This window comes from Cryptomeria japonica, chromosome 10, assembly GCF_030272615.1.
Source record: "Cryptomeria japonica chromosome 10, Sugi_1.0, whole genome shotgun sequence".
Lineage (NCBI taxonomy): Eukaryota > Viridiplantae > Streptophyta > Pinopsida > Cupressales > Cupressaceae > Cryptomeria > Cryptomeria japonica.
Window position 1 is genome coordinate 232403792 of NC_081414.1, and position 19537 is coordinate 232423328.

At 34.8% G+C, this 19537-nt stretch overlaps 1 protein-coding gene across 1 annotated transcript in view; it reads right to left on the reverse strand.

Moving 5' to 3' along the window:
• Positions 1-9949: 9949 nt before the first annotated feature.
• The window catches only part of LOC131077792 (AT-hook motif nuclear-localized protein 1), a 28681-nt gene continuing 19093 nt past the window's right edge, over positions 9950-19537 (reverse strand). The window contains exons 4-5 of the mRNA XM_058015343.2: positions 10410-10547; positions 9950-10329 (exon numbers count right to left, since the gene is read on the reverse strand). Coding sequence (XP_057871326.2) covers positions 10111-10329; positions 10410-10547 — 357 coding nt within the window. The 3' untranslated portion in view covers positions 9950-10110. The remainder of the gene's footprint in view (positions 10330-10409; positions 10548-19537) is intronic.

Here is a 19537-nt window from a genome sequence, read left to right on the forward strand (position 1 = left end):
TAAGATATCATACATGGTCTTAAGGGGTCATATGGTGTCATTGTGGGTCATGTGGGGTCCTAATGGGGCCACACATGTGTTTGAACACCATATGACCCCTTAGGACACCATACGACCCCTTAGGACATCATATGGTCCTAAGGGGTCATGTGGTATACTAAGGGGTCATATGGCATCATTAGGGGTCTTGTGGGGTCCTAGTGGGTCTACATGTGTGTTAGAACACCATATGACCCCTTAGGACATCATACGACCCCTTAGGACATCATATGGTCCTAAGGGGTCATGTTGTGTGCTAAGGGGTCATAAGGTGTCATTAGAGGTCATGTGGATTCCTAATGGTGCCACACATGTGTTACAACACCATATGATCCCTTAGGACATCATACAACCCCTTAGGACATTATATGCTCCAAAGGGATCATGTGGTGTGTTAAGGGGTCACATGATGTCGTTAGGGTCACATGGGGTCCTAATTGGGCCACACATATATTACAACATTGTATGACCCCTTAAGAGACCATATGACCCCTTAGGATATCGTGCATGGTCCTAATGGGTCATATGGTGTCATTCGGGGTCATGTGGGGTCCTAATGGGGCTGCACATGTGTTAGAACATCATATGACCCCCTAGGACACCTATACCCCTTAGGATATCATACATGGTCCTAAGGGGTCATATGGTGTCATTAGGGGTCATGTGGGGTCCTAATGGGGCCACACATGTGTTAAAACATCATACGACCCCTTAGGACACCATACAACCCCTTAGGATATCATACAATCCTAAGGGGTCATGTGGTATGCTAAGGGGTTATATGGTGTCATTAGGGGTCTTGTGGGGTCCTAATGGGTCTGCAAATGTGTTAGAATACCATATGACCCCTTAGAACATCATATGGTTCTAAAGGGTCATGTGGTGTTCTAAGGGGTTACATGGTGTTGTTAGGGGTCATGTGGAACTTAATGGTTTCACATATGGGTTACAACACCATATGACTCCTTAGGACACCATACAACCCCTTAGGACATGATATGCTCTTAAGGAGTCATGTGGTACGCTAAGGGGTCACATGATGTCGTTAGGGGTCATGTGGGGTTCTAATTGGGTCACGCATGTGTTACAATGCCATAGAACCCCTTAAGAAACCATATGACCCCTTAGGATATCATACATGGTCCTAAGGAGTCATATGGTGTCATTGGTGGTCATGTGGGGTCCTAATGGGGTTGCGCATATGTTAGAACATCATATGACCCCTTAGGACACCATATGACTCCTTAGGATATCATATATGGTCCTAAGGGCTCATGTGGTGTCATTCAGGGCCATGTGGGGTCTAAATGGAGTCGCACGTGTGTTAGAACATCATATGACCCTTTATGACATCATATGACCCCTTAAGATATCATATGGTCCTAATGGGTCATGTCATGTGCTAAGGGGTCCTATGGTGTTGTTACAGGTCTTCGAGGTCCTAATGGGGCCACACATGTGTTAGAACACTATAGGACCCCTTAAAACACCATACGACCCCTAAGGACATCATATGGTCCTAAGGGGTCATGTGGTGTGCTAAGGGGTCACATGGTGTCCTTAGGGATCATGTGAAGTTCTAATGGTGCCACACATGTGTTACAACACCATATGAACCCTTAGGACATTATATGCTCCTAAGGGGTCATGTGGCATGTTAAGGGGTCACATGATATTGTTAGGGATCATGTGGGGTCCTAATTGGGCTACACATGTGTTACAAAACCATGTGACCCCTTGCGACACCATATGACCCCTTAGGATATCATACATGGTCCGAAGGTGTCATATTGTGTCATTGGGGGTCATGTGGGGTCCTAATGGGGTTGTACATGTGTTAGAACATCATATGACCCCTTAGGACACCATATGACCCCTTAAGATATCATACATGGTCCTAAGGGGTCATGTGGTTTCATTAGGGGTCATGTGGGGTCCTAATGGGGCAGCACATGTGTTAGAACATCATATCACCCCTTAGGACATCATATGGTCCTAAGGGGTAATGTGGTATGCTAAGGGGTTGTATGGTGTCGTTAGGGATCTTGTGAGGTCCTAATGGGTCTACACGTGTTAGAACACCATATTACCCCTTAGGATACCATACGACCCCTTAAGACATCAGATGGTTATAAGTGGCCATGTGGTGTGCTAAAGGGTCATATGGTGTCGTTAGGGGTCATGTGTGGTCCTAATGGAGCCACATATGTGTTACAACACCATATGACCTCTTAGGACACCATACGACCCCTTAGGACATCATATGCTCTTAAGGGGTCATGTGGTGTGCTAAGGGGTCACATGATGTCGTTAGGGGTCATGTGGGGTGTTAATTAGGTCACACATGTGTTACAATGCCATATGACCCCTTAGGATATCATACATGGTCCTAAGGGGTCATATGGTGTCATTGGTGGTCATGTGGCGTCCTAATGGGGCTGCTCATGTGTTAGAACATCATTTGACCCGTTAGGACACCATATGACTCGTTAGGATATCATACATGGTCCTAAGAGATCATATGGTGTCATTGGGGGTCATGTGGGGTCCTAATGGGGTTGCACATGTGTTGAAACATCATATGACCCCTTATGACATCATACAACCCCTTAAGATATCATATGGTCCTAAGGGGTCATATCGTATGCTAAGGGGTCATATGGTGTCGCTACAAGTCTTTGGGGTCCTAATGGGGCCACACATGTGTTAGAACACCATATGACCTCTTAGGACACCATACGACCCCTCGGGACATCATATGGTCCTAAGGGGTCATGTGGTATGATAAGGGGTCATATGGTGTTGTTAGGGGTCTTGTGGGGTCCTAATAGGTCTGTACATGTGTTAGAACACCATATGACCCCTTAGGACACCATGTGACCCCTTAGGACATCATATGGTCCTAAGGGGTCATATGGTGTCCTAAGGGGGTCATGTGGAGTCCTAATGGTGGCACACATGTGTTACAACACCATATGACCCACTGGGACACCATATGATCATTTAAGACATCATATGCTCCTAAGGGGTCATGTGGTGTGTTAAGGGGTCACATGATGTCGTTAGGGGTCACATGGGGTCCTAATTGGGCCACATGTGTTACAACACCATATGACCCCTTATGACACCATATGACCCCTTAGGATATCATTCATGGTCGTAAGGGATCTAATGGTATCATTGGGGGTCATGCGGGGTCCTAATGAGGTTGTGCATGTGTCAGAACATCATATAACCACTTAGGACACCATATGACCCCTTAGGATATCATACATAGTCCTAAGGGGTCATATGGTGTCATTGGGGACCTCATGTGGGGTCCTAATGGGATTGCACATGTTAGAACATCATATGACCCCTTAGGACATCATATGGTCTTAAGGGGTCATATGGTGTTCTAAGGGACCTTATATGATGTCATTAGGGGTTATGTGGGGTCCTAAGGGAGAGAGAGAGAGAGAGAGAGAGAGAGAATACATATTATACATATACATACATATGTATTTCTATATAATAGGATGTCTTTATGTTGACATAACCCGTATGGGTTTTTTTCTCTCCAAAATGCGTACGGGTTTTGTTGTCTCTAAACCCCATATGCGCTATTGCTAAAACAAATCATGTATGTGTTTAGCACGTTTAGGCTTGTGATTAGGCTTGGATGACAAGGTTAAGGATTGGAAGTTTGATTTCTCTCCATTATCCTCCTTTTTGATGTGTTTTGTTTTATCAAATTGGTTTCTTGACTTTGTCATCATCAGTTTTACACCTCATCGACTGGGTATTTCTAAAATTGCCACCATATTTTCACCCATCTTATGAGCTTTCTAATCATATAATTTTAAAAAAAATTGAACAACAATAACAAATTAATCTTGAATTTCTTTTACCGGTGTCTCCATAGTTCTCAGAGACATATGTGTGCCATTTTTTTAATAAATTTTGATCTACTTATCCAAATTTAAAAAACCATATTATTTTAGTGCACTTTATTCTTTACACTCTTTAAAAAAATTGCATTTTTCGATTATTTTGGTGCAAGTTATGCTTCGCGCATGAACAGGTACCTGATTTTCAGGATGTGCCCGATTCGAAAAATCATAAAAAAAATACTCCTAACAAAAACCTACAAAAAAATACACAACTTCTTGTACTCGCTCTTAACTATCTTTCTACCAAAGGATTTGTCAAGATATTAAGTTTAACTATGACTTTTTTTATGCGCACGTAAGACACTGTTATGTTTTTTTTTTAAATCAGTATCTGTTTTCCGTGCACAAAGGATTTGACCCCCTTAATCTTATCCAATTTTGAAAAAAATTCGTAGTTTGGAAACTAGATTCAAAGTAATACAATCTTTTTCTTTGGGTATCTTCATATTTTGAGTGGGTGACTCTCAAATTTCTCTTCCAAGTTCAGGTTTAACTGATTTCAGGAAAAAAACAAAAGTGTCCACTTATATTCCCCTTTTTGCACACCGTCTTGGTGCACTTACCCATAATTTATATTATTTAATTAATTTTAAATTTTAAACTTTAATTAAATGATTTTAATTATTTATTAAATTTTTAATTTCTATCTCCCATAATTGAATGATTTATTTAAATTATTTGATTAGCTAATTATGTCATAATAATTAAATAAATATCTTTATTTATTTATCTCCTAATTTTTTAAATCGAAACAAATATTTTATTTGTTTTAAGTGATTTTCCCCAAATCCTCCTAATTTTCGAAAATGGTAAACTAATATCCTCTTTGATTTTTCGAAAATCCATCTTTTTGGAAATATCTCAAAAATTAGGTATGCATATTCAAAAATTTGCTTTTTGTTTTTTCTCTGCTTTTTCTTTGTCATCTTCATCCTTCCTCGAATGGCAGCTCTATCGTGCACTCAATTAGGTTCGTCTATCTAATTAAAAAATCTTTTTGATCTTGTTCGTTCGTCGAGTCTCAAGTTTTCTATAAATTGGGACATCTTTCATCAATCAAATCATCTAACTTTCAAGCATCCTCATTCTGTTCAATTAGCAATCTAATTTCATGCATTGTTATTTTGTCCAATCATCTAATTTTTATGCACTTTCATTTTGTCGAATTGTCTAGCAATAATCTAATTTTCATCGTTACTTTGTCAAAATTCCTTTCGCATCATCATTTCATCAACCAATTACATTACTACTAAATCTCACCTATCTCATCCTTTCACTTTGTATTTACACTTGCACGATGAGAGCAACATATTGAAATTGGAGGTGAAAGGCAAAACAACGAAGTTAAATTGAAAAAGAACACAAGGAAGGCTTGCATTTAATTTAAGTTTAATTTCACTTATTTTGTTGGTTAGATTGGGATAGATTGGCATGATTGATTAAGTGTTTCATGATTAACTGAGTTAGATCTTTTGTGCTTTGGTTTGATTGTTCTAACCATCCAGATTTTCCTGATCCACAAATTATATTACGGCTAAGGTCAACTCATCAAAAGATATGTTGGTTGTCCTTAGTTCTTGATCACCAAGTGACTTTTGTGGATCGTGTGTGTCTTGTGATTTATGCTCAAAATAATGAACAATGATTGTGCCAAATAAAGTGAAACTAAACATAAGAATTAAACATTATGATGATGTGAACCTTATGTAATAGGAGGTCAAGTAAGAATCATTGAAGTTGTTCCAATTTTAAGACTTGAGGAAATGAGCATTGCTAAGAATTGTGTTGGCTTTACTAAGTATGTATTGGTTTCCATGAGTAGTTTATGCTTGAAAATATGTGTTTGGATAGAAGACATCATATGGATTAAATGTGTTACTTATGCATTGGTAAATTGATTGTAGACCTATAAGATAATTAAATAGTTTCCAATATTGGCTTGATGATGATTTTTGTATTTGATGACTTCATGTGTTGTCATTGATGGCACATATGTTCTAATTGTCATGGTCATCTTTGTTTACCAATTAAGGTAAATCGGCACTATTGAGTCATTATTAACCAATATCATATGTATAGTGGAAGTCTAACCGGTATGAAGATGTCTAAACCGATGTAGGTAGATAACTGATATATGTAGTTAAGTCAACCAGCTTTGATCAGTTCCAGAGTTACTAGTTTTGAGATGCGGCAGATAAAGTCAAGGAGGAGTGTGGAGACAATCACCCAGTATGAATTCAAAGTGAATCGGTTTGTGAGTTTGAAGCGGTCAACACTTAATCGGTATCTTTTTTTTAACCAGTTTTCCCAATTTGTGTGATGAGTTATCAACGGTTGTGATGTGTTACCACTGACCGACACTATGGCAGTGATTTGGCAGTGATTTGTGTCGTGTTTAGGAAGATTGTCCAGATTCATTGAACCTAGGAAATTGTGTCAAGGTTTAGGAGCCGATATGAAATCTAATATCTATAAAAAGATATCATGATGAGTTATTTGACATAGAAGATGCAAGTTATGATATGAGTTGAAGTGGATGCGATTTGTTGAAGGAGTTGCAGAGTATGTCGATGATGCAGTAATGTTTGTGCAAAAAAGGATCTAAACCAGCAAAAGGTGTTATTCTTAGATCATCCCATCTAGAAATAATGATGTAATGAATGCCAAAAGAGGCATTGGCTTTTGTCTTCATAAGAATCACAATTTAGGCCATCAAATTAATTTTCCCTCTAAAAACAAATAAAAAGTATTTTTTAATAATTAATACAAATGCCAAGAAGGTAGATCATAAAGAATGGCTTCATTAAGTATCACTAAGTCACCCATATATAGCAATTTGGACTCCCAAAAGTGATCAAGGTAATCAACCTTGAGAAAGGGACATAGTAGTCATCCCTCCGCAAAATTGCCCGTTCTAAAATAATTGCAAATTTGATGTTTATGTGGCATCTTTCACCATGAGATTCTTCTGTTGCACTAAGTATTTGGCGATGCTCCTATTCCTCAACTTTTTGTGGATGTCAATGCCAACTTCTAGAATCAAGTCTGAAATGCCCTCATCATCCAAATAGGGTAGCTCCATGAAGGGCTGATATGTTTTCAAAGTGCCCTTTCGAGTAATAAAACATGAAATACATCATGAATTTGACTATGTTCTAAAAGCTCCAACTCATAGGGAGCCTCTCAAACTCTCCTCATGATATTGTATTGTTTGTAGAACTTGACCTTGAGCTTTTCTAATCTCTTATTCTTGATAGAAAACTACTTGTAAGGTTGCAACCTAAGAGACATTGAGGCTCTGGCCTCAAATGTCCTCTTTATGCTATTTCAATAAGCATAAAACTTTTACGTCGTGTATGCTTTTGGACTATGTTTGACTAATTTTGACTAAGGTACTAAATGTCTCGAGTAAGTCACTAAATGCCATCGAAATGTTTGACTAAGTTTGACTAAGTCACTAAATGTCATCTAAGCCACTAAGATCCTTGAGTGGCATCGAAATGTCTTGACTAAGTTGCTCACTGTAGAAACCTTGGTATCTACAAGTGCCAAATCAACAAAAGTTAATGCCTCGTATTCATAAAGCTCTATAAATGGAAATATTTATTTGTCAAAGATAAACATTTGTTTTTTACAAATTCACTATTTTTGTTTACAAGATTCTTTGATGATAGTGTGGGTTGCATTTGTTTTATGTTAAGCTTGGCTAGCCAATTTTTTGCTAAATGACATCTACTATGGGCATAAAGGCATTAACTTCTAACTTCAGAAAATGTTTCATCTTCCAAATTTTATATTTCATGCTATGACATGAGAACATAAATTGTGGAGTGTTTTACAAAGACTATTTCTATTGTGTATAAATTAGAGTTGTTTCTACTCTTTCTATTGAATTAGATCTACTTCAAATACACCAAGTAAAAACATTGCTTTCTTATATTCGCTAACATACTAAACTCAAAGGAGCCAAACTTGGTTGTGAAGAAGGTAGACTTTACTATATAGAAAATCTAATGAAAAATTGTTTTGTATAGCCTATTTCACACAAACATTGCTTCTTTTCTTGTATATTCATTTTCTAGAGAACGTGCCTTTATATATTGGGCAAACATATCCACCAAAGAAAATTATTCTTGAGTGCAAAGGATTTATAAGGGTCTAAATTAAACTCTATTGTATGAAACACATTTTATTTATAAAAAAGGATCCAACTAACGAAATCTTACATAAGACAACTAAAATCTAACAAAATTAATTTTAATAGTAGAAACATGTATGAATAATCATTTAAATTAATGAATACAAAATACATTTTAATAAGTTCTAAAACTAATTAAGTCTAAAAAGTGTCCCATCACAACTATTGAAGGGCCTAAGAATTGTAGAGATGAACATCATACTAGTCAAAGTGACTATTAACCTACTACATGAGGACAAACTTCACTAGTCTAGATTCTAATTGTTTCATTGTGGCAATGATATTTCATATTTACATGAGTTCATGTTAACATTAGATTCTAATTAAATATTATTGATTTTTAATTTTTAATATATTAGTAATGATTTTTTTTGTAAGTTAAAATGCAAATAAATTATTTATTTCTTATTATTAAGCTAAAAAATACACATATTCAACATTGTAAATATCAAAATAGGAGCTAATAAAAGTAATAATCAATGTTGGTGACAAATTGCACAATTATTATGTTTTAAAAAATGAATGAATGCAATAGTTACACACAAGAACTAACAAGATGAGGAACCTCCAAATTTATAGTTGAAATAATAAAGTAACACTAAAAATTGAAGAATTTGCATTCAAAACTTGAGGAAAGGTAAAAATAGAGAATAAAAAATACTACATTCAAATATATCAAATATAAGTCACCAAATTTTGATTGAAATAATTAACTATAATATTAAAACGAGGAAAAATATCTCACAAAAATATAAGAATATTATTAATATTAGAGATAAAATTTTTAAGGTAAAGTAATAGGGAAATTATCAAAATAGATTCAATTTGATTAATGAGATTTCTTCTTGTTAAATGTCTATGAAAATCATTTTGATGGTATTAATTTAATCTATGAATAAAATTGAATCTAGATATAATATTAAAAAAATATGAAAGTTGGGTTGGGGACTAGGCTAGATCAATGATATTGTTTATATTTCAATCATACATTTAATTAAATTATTTAAAATATTATAAAATTTTGTTTTATATAAAAATTCATCAAACATTAAAATAGATTATAAAAACAGCAAAAGAAATCTAATTGTACTAAATTACAATACATTACTTTTTATATTAAAGTTCAATATTCGAATATTACACTTTTCAAAGTAAAAACAAAATAAAAGAATCATACAAATAATGAATGGTGGCTTTTTCAAAAATAAAATTAAAAGTTAGATAAAAAAGTAAAATATTTTTCAAATTAAATAAAAATAAACAATTTGAATAGAATAAAATAATTCATAAATAAAAAGTAAAATATGCTTTCCTCTATATATAATATAGTTTGGTATTTCTAGACATTTATTAGTTTAGGTTGTCAAGTCTACCTTTTGTTGCAGTCTGATCACTGCAAAACCGTCCAATACTCATACATACATCATAATGTTGATACCAAGTTAGTTCGATAAACTTAACATATGAATATCAATGCAACCATGTCATAAGTAAAATGAAACCATTAAATTTACAACTTTTAAATTACTTAACAGTTATACTATTTAACAATTAAAAAGTAAGTTTCTAACCCACACCATTAAATTCTTAACACACACAAGTTAATGTATATATCAAAATTAGAAGTGTTCTTACAATCTAGACATTAGAATTTTGACTTCATCCAAATTACACCCACACCCCATGATATACGACTAGGAAAACGTTTTTGGTTTTTTTTTGCTTTTTAGTTTTTTTGTTTTTTTAATTTTTTTTTATGACACTCCTGTTATGAGTATAATTTATGACACTCCTGTTATGAGTATAATTAAGCTCTGGGCAGAGTTACTTTGAGCACACATGTTGTGTATGAACAATTATCAGATAGAAAGTTGGGTGTCTAGAACAATCCACTTTGAGCACACATTGTTGTTAGGCAACATGTAGATGGCAAGGTTTAGTCTAGACACCCAACTTTCTATTCGGTAATTGTTCATCGCTGAGATCTTGTAATTTGTTGGAGATTGCCCTCGTTTGCGTCATTACTTCTGCATTTGGTTGCCCTGAAATGGAGATAGGTGTCTCAGTAGTAAGTGCTCGTACATTATCAGTGTAAGGTCCTTTACCTCCAACTTGTCCTGAGATATACACAGCGTTGGAGGAGAAAACACCAACTACCACCTGCAAATAGCAATTAACTTAGAAACCCTGTTTAAAAAATAAACTGTGTGATTCTAAAAACAAAAGACTAGAGCCATCACCTCTACAAAGCTTGCTGCAATAAGGAGTCCTCCAACTATGCCCCGGAAAATCTTGCCATCTAAATGAATCAATGTAACACGGAGGCCATTATTGTCCTTTGTGTACGAACGTGACAGAGAAAGAATTTCGAACTCTCCCTGAAGCAAATTGCATACAATGTTAGAACCAAAACTAAACAATTGATAACCAAAAAATGTAAGATTAAACGAGTTATTGTGAAAATTGTAAATGGAATGGATTAACACTGCATCGTGTGTGTCACAAAAATCTGCTTCCAAGAAAACAAGCCAGAAATTCATAAAGAAATCCAGAGGTAACTTCAAAGCCGAAACCAAAAAAAGTTAGACAAAAGAAGCTTGAAAGAAAACCTAATCATGGTCTTTATAAAGACACTTAATTTCAATCATTTAACTTATCTCAAGAAAAGATTAAAGCTTTGCCTGGAAAAGAACACGTCACAGTGGGGAATCAATAATTGCAAATGTCAGAAAACAAGAAACTATCACCTCCATTCTTAAGGTCGAGATGCTTGTTTGATAATGAATTTCTACATAGAGGAGATAATTCAGTTCAACATACTGTGGGATTACATTTTCTTACTAATGTATTTGCCGTCACTACTAGAAAAAGTGAAATAAGATCATATTTAGCAACATTATACTATAGCAAACTAATGCTGAGGCATTTGCATCTCAGTTCACATCAGCACTATTATTAATGGTGATAATTGTGATTGTGTTCTTTGCAAAGTAACTATTGCTGCCATAGTTTGGACACACAGAAACTTAACAATAAACAGGTGATGCAAATTAAAATTGAAAAACTATATATGATCAGCATCACCATATGGCGCTTAGTTTGGACACACAGAAACTTAACAATAAACAGGTGATGCAAATTAAAATTGAAAAACTATATATGATCAGCATCACTATATGGCATTATTCTATATTTAAATTTTCAAAAAAAAACCGATATTTTTAAATAAAGAAAAAAACAACAGGCTGTCCTGTCCATTTTGAAAGTGACTTTAGAATGTTATCAAACAAGTGATTTCTGATCTATTTCAAGGTGCCTTGCAGGGGAAAACAAAAAAAGAAGAAAAAGACCATAAGGGTATTTATTTCAATGACTTTAAATCTACTATATAAATTTCCCTGTATCTTAATTCTATAGAAGTACTCATATTTAGCAAGAAATTTGATCAAAGCCCATCTATCTCCTTAATCACTAAATTCTGATCCTGAAATACCGACAACTTGCCAAGAAATGGGGCCCATAAGCCACACATCCTTATGCCCTAATTTCCTCATACCGACAACTTGCCAAGAAATGTGGCCCATAAGCCACACATCCTTATGCCCTAATTTCCTCATACCCCCCATAAGCCACACATGTTTCTCTGAGTTTCAAAGATGGTGGTAGAGGGCAACACGGGGGATGGCTTCTATGATGGAAAAACATTAATATCGAATGTCGGTGAGGGTATCGGATGGCAAATTTCATAAATGTTTACATCCTATCAATTGTGTAATTAAAATATGACGCAAGAGCATCCGAGATCATAGGCGATCCTACATTTTTTTAAAAAAATTGGATTATATTTTCTCAGTTTTGAGATATTAGGTTAATTCAGGCATCTCTCGAAATTTTTAAGGCTTTCCTATGGTCAGAATTATATATTTTGAAATTGTAGACTCGCTATTTTAAAGGTGTCATAGGCAGTTTTATGGAAACAATTGTTCTTGAAAATCTATGTATAAAAATTGGACAAATTTTCTGTAATAGAAACATTCATAGGAGCATTTATTCAAATGTCTAAAAGATTTCGTGATCGAATTCATCATCATTTTGGAGAATTTAAAATTTTCTGTTTTCCTGATAATTTATAAAAAATATTATTTTTGAATATTTATTAGAGCTGGAATGAAATGGCTTAGAGGAGAGCTTAAAGAGGTCATTATACGCAGATGATTTCAAGCTTCTGATATATGCATAAAGTCGTTTTTCAGGCTGTTTCTTGAAAAATAGATATGGGGCAGCTATTTAAGGGCAATAAATTCCTTTTCTCAAGAAATGCTTTCGTGATGGTTTCCAAATCGTTATCGTAAGTTTAATCGCCAAATTCATTTTAAATGGAGGGATTTTAATTTTAAAAAATGGTAACTAGTCTCCCATGTTTGGGAGGCGTTGTAAAGGCATTTAAGGTGTAAGGTGGCATAGGAGTTATGCAGCTGCCCATTTATGGGCTTTAAACTATTTAAAACAGAATAATTAAATGATATTTGCCAGCGTGGAGGAGAGTGGAAGTTGGAAGGAAGAATTAGAAGTGAAAAAGCAAGAGGAGGTGAAGAATAAGGAAGAGGAGACCATTTTGGGGGCTGTTGAAAAAAAAAGTGGGAGGACTATTTTTGGGGGCAGGAATGAAAGATCTGTAATAAAGAAATGTAGAGGATAGAGAGCTCTGTATGGAGCTTGAAAGAAAAGGAGAGATGATGAGTGGTGATAGGCCATGAAGGTCAAGAACATAATTTTATTTTGTAGCAGATTTATGTAAACTAAATTGAATTGAAAAAAAAATGAGGATTTGATATTAAATTATACGAAGTTTTGTGTTGTGAGTTTGTATTGAGAGTACACAGTCTCTACATCAAAATATAAAACATCATTCAATATTTTAGATGGATGAATTTCAAATAAAAATAGCATCTATGACATTGAACATTGACCAATGACTATTCAAAATTGAGATGATGAAACAATTGACCAACCAAGATACAAATCTAGCGTAGGTGACCTCCATTATGCAATACGGATTTTTTTTTCATTTACCTTATATATTGTTCTATGAGTGGTATAACTCTACCCCGTACATATTGTAAGAAGAATAGTTTGTTTACTCTAAGAATAAAGGTAGAGATAAAGACAGTATTTTTTTTTATCAGTAAAGGCAGAGTCATAATTATATATTCATTTTTATAAAAGATCCAGAATTCCAAAAAGATCATAAACCTAAGATAGACATTTGAAACCATTCCCTGGATTTACAGTGAGGGAATCTAGTTTCAATGCCCGCATATTCTGAGCTAAAAATGAAAACAAGTTTATCTTGCACTGCATTAAGCCCTATACAGTTTCTTCATCAATTCCAAAAAACCTTAAGTGTTTATAGCAACGAAGATCAAAGCTTAACATTCTAATTACGAGTTTAGGTTTAACAGAGATTATCTAAAATATTTTTAAAGAAAAAACTTGTAAACCAGCAGACAACTAAAGGCTTAGCAATGTCTTCAAAAGAAACCACCAGCATAAAACCTATATGTTTAAAGATCTTCATGTGGCTCAACAGGGGGAATTGGAACTCTGCCTCTGCACGGAGGCCGTTCTCGACCACGACCACAACTACGACCCAAACCTCTGCCACCACCTCTCCTGCCCTGTTCAGCATGGGGTTCCTCTTCTTCTGCTTTTGGTGGCAGAACTCCATTCAACCTAGCAAATTCAAGGAGTTCTTCCTCCCTACCCAAATCTTCTGGATTCTCGCCAAGGAAGCACCATTTGAGGAATTTGAGCCCCATACCTGCGAAAGATCTGTGATTGTCTACGTCCTTGCCTTTAAGGTCGAGCAGAAAGGGATAATATTTGATGAGTTCCCTTGGAACATTGAACAGTATTCTATCACTCGGTCGGGAAGCTCCTGAATCATAGCGCACCTTGTTGAGGATCTCTTGCAATTCTAGCAAGATTTCGTCTAGGAATAGCTTCTTTGTGAGGATCCAAACAGTTTGCTTAGCTAACTTCAAATCCAAAAGGGAGGCAACAAATCTAGATGAAATGCTTGTATTATCACGAGGGTATTCCTCCCTTCTTAAATGCCCATTTCCCAGAATCAACTTTAACGCCAAAATGATTGTTGGTTCTGGATGAAGCAGTAGCCACTTCAATCTTAAGTCTGTTATTTTCCTGAATGAAACTTGTCGAGTGGAAGCCGAAAGGGAGATGGGAGTATCTACGCCAAAGCATGAAATTGGCCTTACGCTCATTATAAACCCATACGGCTCCTCACCAGACATGGCTACCGAATTCTTTGACGCCTTGATGGTTGTCGAGGGTACGGAGAAAGGTCTGAAGCAGATTGATCTTTAATGAGATCACTTGCAGATTGGGAAAGGATAATGGCTTGCAAAGAAAGCATAGCAGAGCCTAGGCGGCACTTTCTTTAACGCACATTAATGAGAAATTCCTTGCATGTAATAGTTAGCCTTGATGGTTGCCTCGTTGTTCCCACCAGTGAATAGAAACGCCCTCTGCTGCAACTTTTGAGAGGGCATTTGCCTCTGTGTTCACTTCTCTGAAAATATGTTCAGCCTCATATTGCTCTAGCTTCACCAAGTTTTCTGATATACTATCTAGAATTGCCGATAGCCGCCAGTTTGGGGTTTTTTGCATTTTGATTGCATTATTGCTATCTCTGAATCTCCCTCCACTGTGATGTTTCTTAATCCATGGTTGATGCAATCCATTAATCCTAACTGTAAGGCTTTAAATTTTGCTATATTGTTAGTGTCCGATGGCATTGGCTTAGCCATTTTCCCAATGATTGACCCTGAGTGGTCTCTAATCACATATCCTATGCCTGAAGGGCCTGGGTTGCCTTTGGAAGCACCATCAAAATTCAATTTTAACCACTCGCGCTTAGGAGGGATCCAAATAACTTCCTTTCTAGACTTGGATTTTTGCCCAAAAGAGGGAGGAATCTTAATTCCCTACCAATTTTTCCTTATAATTTCATCCCAAGAAGAGAAAATTTTGGACGATTCTATTGAGAAAGCTAATTTACAGTTTACTGTCTCAACAATTGACGTTTCATTTGAGTTTAGGACTAATTCAAACCTTCTGGCTTTATTATCAAAGAGCCTTCGATTCCTTTCTTTCCAAATTTCCCAGACAAGGCAAGACGGGGAAACTTCCAAAATATGGCTCAAGGTGCTTTCCTTCAAAGGAAGAGGCCAATATTGGAAAAGAGAAATTATATCATTAGGCAGAGCTAAAATCCACCCCAATTTTGCACAAAGTCATCGCCAGCAGTTTGAGGCAAAGGAGCAATTCAAAAGAAGGTGATCAACTGTCTCTGCATGGGCTTTACACATGATGCATCTAGAAGGCCCTTCATAGCCCATTTTAGTGAACTTTTCTGTCGTTAAAAATCTTTTTTGGAAAGCTAGCCATGCAAAAATCCCTGCTTTTGGAATAATCTTACTACTCCAGAAAAGCCTAATTGGAATGTCTTGTTCATCTTGATTTGAAGCGCTAACTAAAACTCTGTAACCATCTTTAGTATTATACTGCCCTGTTTTGGAGTAGGCCCAAATTAAAGTATCTTTCTCTCTTCTAGGGTTGATGTTTCTTACTTTTAACAAATCTAAAAGTTGTTCTAATTCAACCCTTGGAATAGGCAATCCATCCATAGACTTCCACCTCTCCGTCCTTGCATATTCAAAGTCCTTTCCACCGCTATATAGTCACTGACTCAGGATCCCCAATGTTGCTTAAGCCAGTGCTCTGTTGTTGGAATGTTGAGAGAATTTGCAATGCTAGGATATCCTCCCCATGAGTCATCCCTAAAAAGGCTAGAGGTTCCATCATGAATTCCTCGAGACATGGAATCTGAAATCAGATTTCTACAAGAGACAATGAAATTCCAAGTTCTTTCAAATGAATGTTTGCTCTAAGGAGATTATGGGGATCCTGATCTGAAAGATATTTAGTTGTCAGCATCCTAACCCATGTTGCGTTAGGATTTTTTATTAACTTCCAAGCTAGTTTTGCCCCAAGGGCTTTGTTTTGCAATTTTAGATCTTTAATTCCTAAACCCCCCATTGACTTAGGTTTGATAATTTTATCCCATGCGATTAAGGCAATTTTCCTTCCAGGAGTTTGTGCTCTACTCCATCTTTAGCTTTAGAGGATCCCAAAGTTTATTGTTCCTAGTCCTCTATCAATTGCTGATGTGTGACAACAAAATTTGTGGTTACTTTGACTCCCTCTAGAAGGTTGTTAGATTGTCTTGATTTTATAGCCCTCCCTAAAGCTTCCCCCATTATGATGTAGAGAAATGGAGATATAGGATCTCCTTGCCGGATGCCCCTTGAAGAAGAGAAGAAGCCTGTTGGCTTTCCATTTATCAAAATAGAAAATTTGGGTGTAGATCACCATCAAGAAGACATCTATTTGATATATGTGTACAGAAAATAGTGCATACTTAACACTTTTCCCTCTGTATTTTGTACTAATTTTAGTGCCCATCATTTTTAGATAAGATTAGCACTTATTTAGCTTGTTTTTTAACCGAACTTCTCACAAATATATCAATCCATTCAATCTAGAACCACTCTACTGTCAAGACCCTATTACTCTTTATCTACAATGTTGTGTCCCTTTGCTAGTGTGAACTTAGGTCTATTAACCTTGGGGTTGTTAAGATTTGAAGAGGACTATTCAACCTTGATTCATAATGAGGATCTACTACCACTCTATGTCCTCAAATTGTAATAACCCTTGGTGGTTGATTTGCTTAGAAATTGTTTGTCATGTATTTCAAACACACCAAAATGGATATTTTGACAAATTCATAAGCAAAGGTTAATATCACAAGAACAGCATTATTATGCTATTTTCAAATATAAAATGAAATGTCGTTATTGTGCATCTTGTGCTATAAATTTCTGTTACAATGCTTATCAAAGAACACTAATGTTTATACAAACTTTCGAACAAAATCACCAAATAACCCATAACCTTATGATATTGCCCATAAGTCCTTTGGCTGACAGCAGAGCATTAAGTCTGGATAACTAGCAATGCAATGGACTACAGCCAATGCTAACTTCGAATCTCCCAAAATTCTGTTTGCCACGCCTAGAACTTATTTTCTGTCGTTATGAATGGTTTTGTTGCAACTTTACTGACCCTACATGACTTGTGAATGGCGGCAGACATTAATGGTGGTAATCCCATCGAAATCACACCTTCAATGTTTCTATGCATAGATTAGGGCCGCGATGGGATTAGGAACAGATTCGGTTATAGTGATGGAAGGAGCTTAAACCTCTATTCAAAAGCCTGCGACCCTCTCCATGTCTTCCCTAAGTCTATATAATTTTCCTTTTAGCATACGACTGATTCGGTTGCCATGATTTCTCCCTAAATATGAGCGGTATGAGCGGTTATAGTGATGGAAGGAGCTTAAACCTCTATTCAAAAGCCTGCGACCCTCTCCATGTCTTCCCTAAGTCTATATAATTTTCCTTTTAGCATACGACTGATTCGGTTGCCAATTCTCATGAATCTTCATTTTCCCTTCACACGACCTGCATACTTTCTAAGTCTATATAATTTTCCTTTTAGCATACGACTGATTCGGTTGCCAATTCCCATGAATCTTCATTTTCCCTTCACACGACCTTCACACGACCTGCATACTTTCTATCACTACGGTCTATGGAACTTACCCAAATAGGTTGTCTTTGACTAATTTTAAACTATCACTTGTATCAAAAAGAGGTGCAATGGTTACGTATAGTAATATATATTATTATTATATTAAAGGATGTAAATTGAACGAATACGGATAATAATTTATAGTATGTCATAGTATATATTAATATTATATTAGAGGGTGTAAATGGAAGGAATTGTGATAATAATTTATAGTATGTCATAGTAAGTTACATAAATCAATAGTTGAGATCCTAAGTCCTTTTATTCTAGAATGAAAATCTTAATTGAGTCCTAATACTAACCCTAACCTAACCTTTATTTTAAAATGAAAATTTTAATTTTAACCAATCATTAATCCTACCCTCAAACTAATATAAACCCTAACTCATACTACAATTAAAAGATGTTACATATTATTCAATATTTACATCAGATTAAGTACTGTAATTCAATTCACAATTAATGATATTCTACATATTGTAATAAAATAATTTATTAATTTTCTAATTATTTTTTATTGTAAAATATTTTTTAAATCATTTATTTCTTTAATATTTTTAGAAAAATTTAATATATTGTTTATTTATCTTGTAATATTAAATTTCCTAAGATAACAACAAAATAATATGAATATTAACATCTTGTCTATTTATATTAATATTATAATCAATTCCAACAATTTGTTTAAAGTATAAAATCTATAAAAGCTAGATTAATTAATAAAAATAATATAAGAAGGTATCTAAAGTTTCCAAAACAATTCTCTTCTTTTCATTAGGAAATGAATTGTTTTTTCAGATAGAAAGCTTCTAAATTGTCTACTCTCAAAAAGTTGTATACGAGACATTCTTTTGATCAGACTTGATTTGTGCCAATCATGTAAAAGCTTATTCTTTTAAAGATACAACCTATTCTTCAAATGTTAAAAAAAACTATTTTTGTAATGGAAAGTCTGTGAACTTCATCTATGATTCTTTGATGTGGATTTTATGTTAATGAATACTTTGTGCATTTTGGCAATGTCAACACAATAATCATGGTGTCTTTTTTAAATTCAACTTGTTGATCTTACATACATACCACCACAATGTATGTATCCTTTGAACTATTTTTATTGAATTATACATTTTTATACTAAAAAATAATGATGATTTTGTTTCAAAAATAAAATTAATATAAAATAAATATTTATAAAGAATTTAAACCTACTTTATTCTAAAATTAAAATAATACTTAAAAAATATTTATGAATAATTTAAACATACTTTATTTAAAAATCAAATTAATAAAAAATATTAATAATTTAAACCTATTTTACTTTAAAAAATTGATTAATAAAAAAATATTTATAAGATTAACAAACAACTCTCAATAAAATATGATTTATTATAGTAGTCAAAGGAATGTCTATAAGCACACATTGTGTGAAAACTAGGTGAAAGGAATCAAGATGAAATAAAAAGGACTTTCTTTGTGAGTTGTACACTGAATATGTTTTCTTTTAAATAAAAGAGCTACATTGATTATGAATTGGAAAAGCAATTCTTAATAAAATATGATTTATTATAACAGTCAAAGGCTGGTCTATAAGCATACATTGTGTGAAAAGTAGGTAGAAAATTAAGTG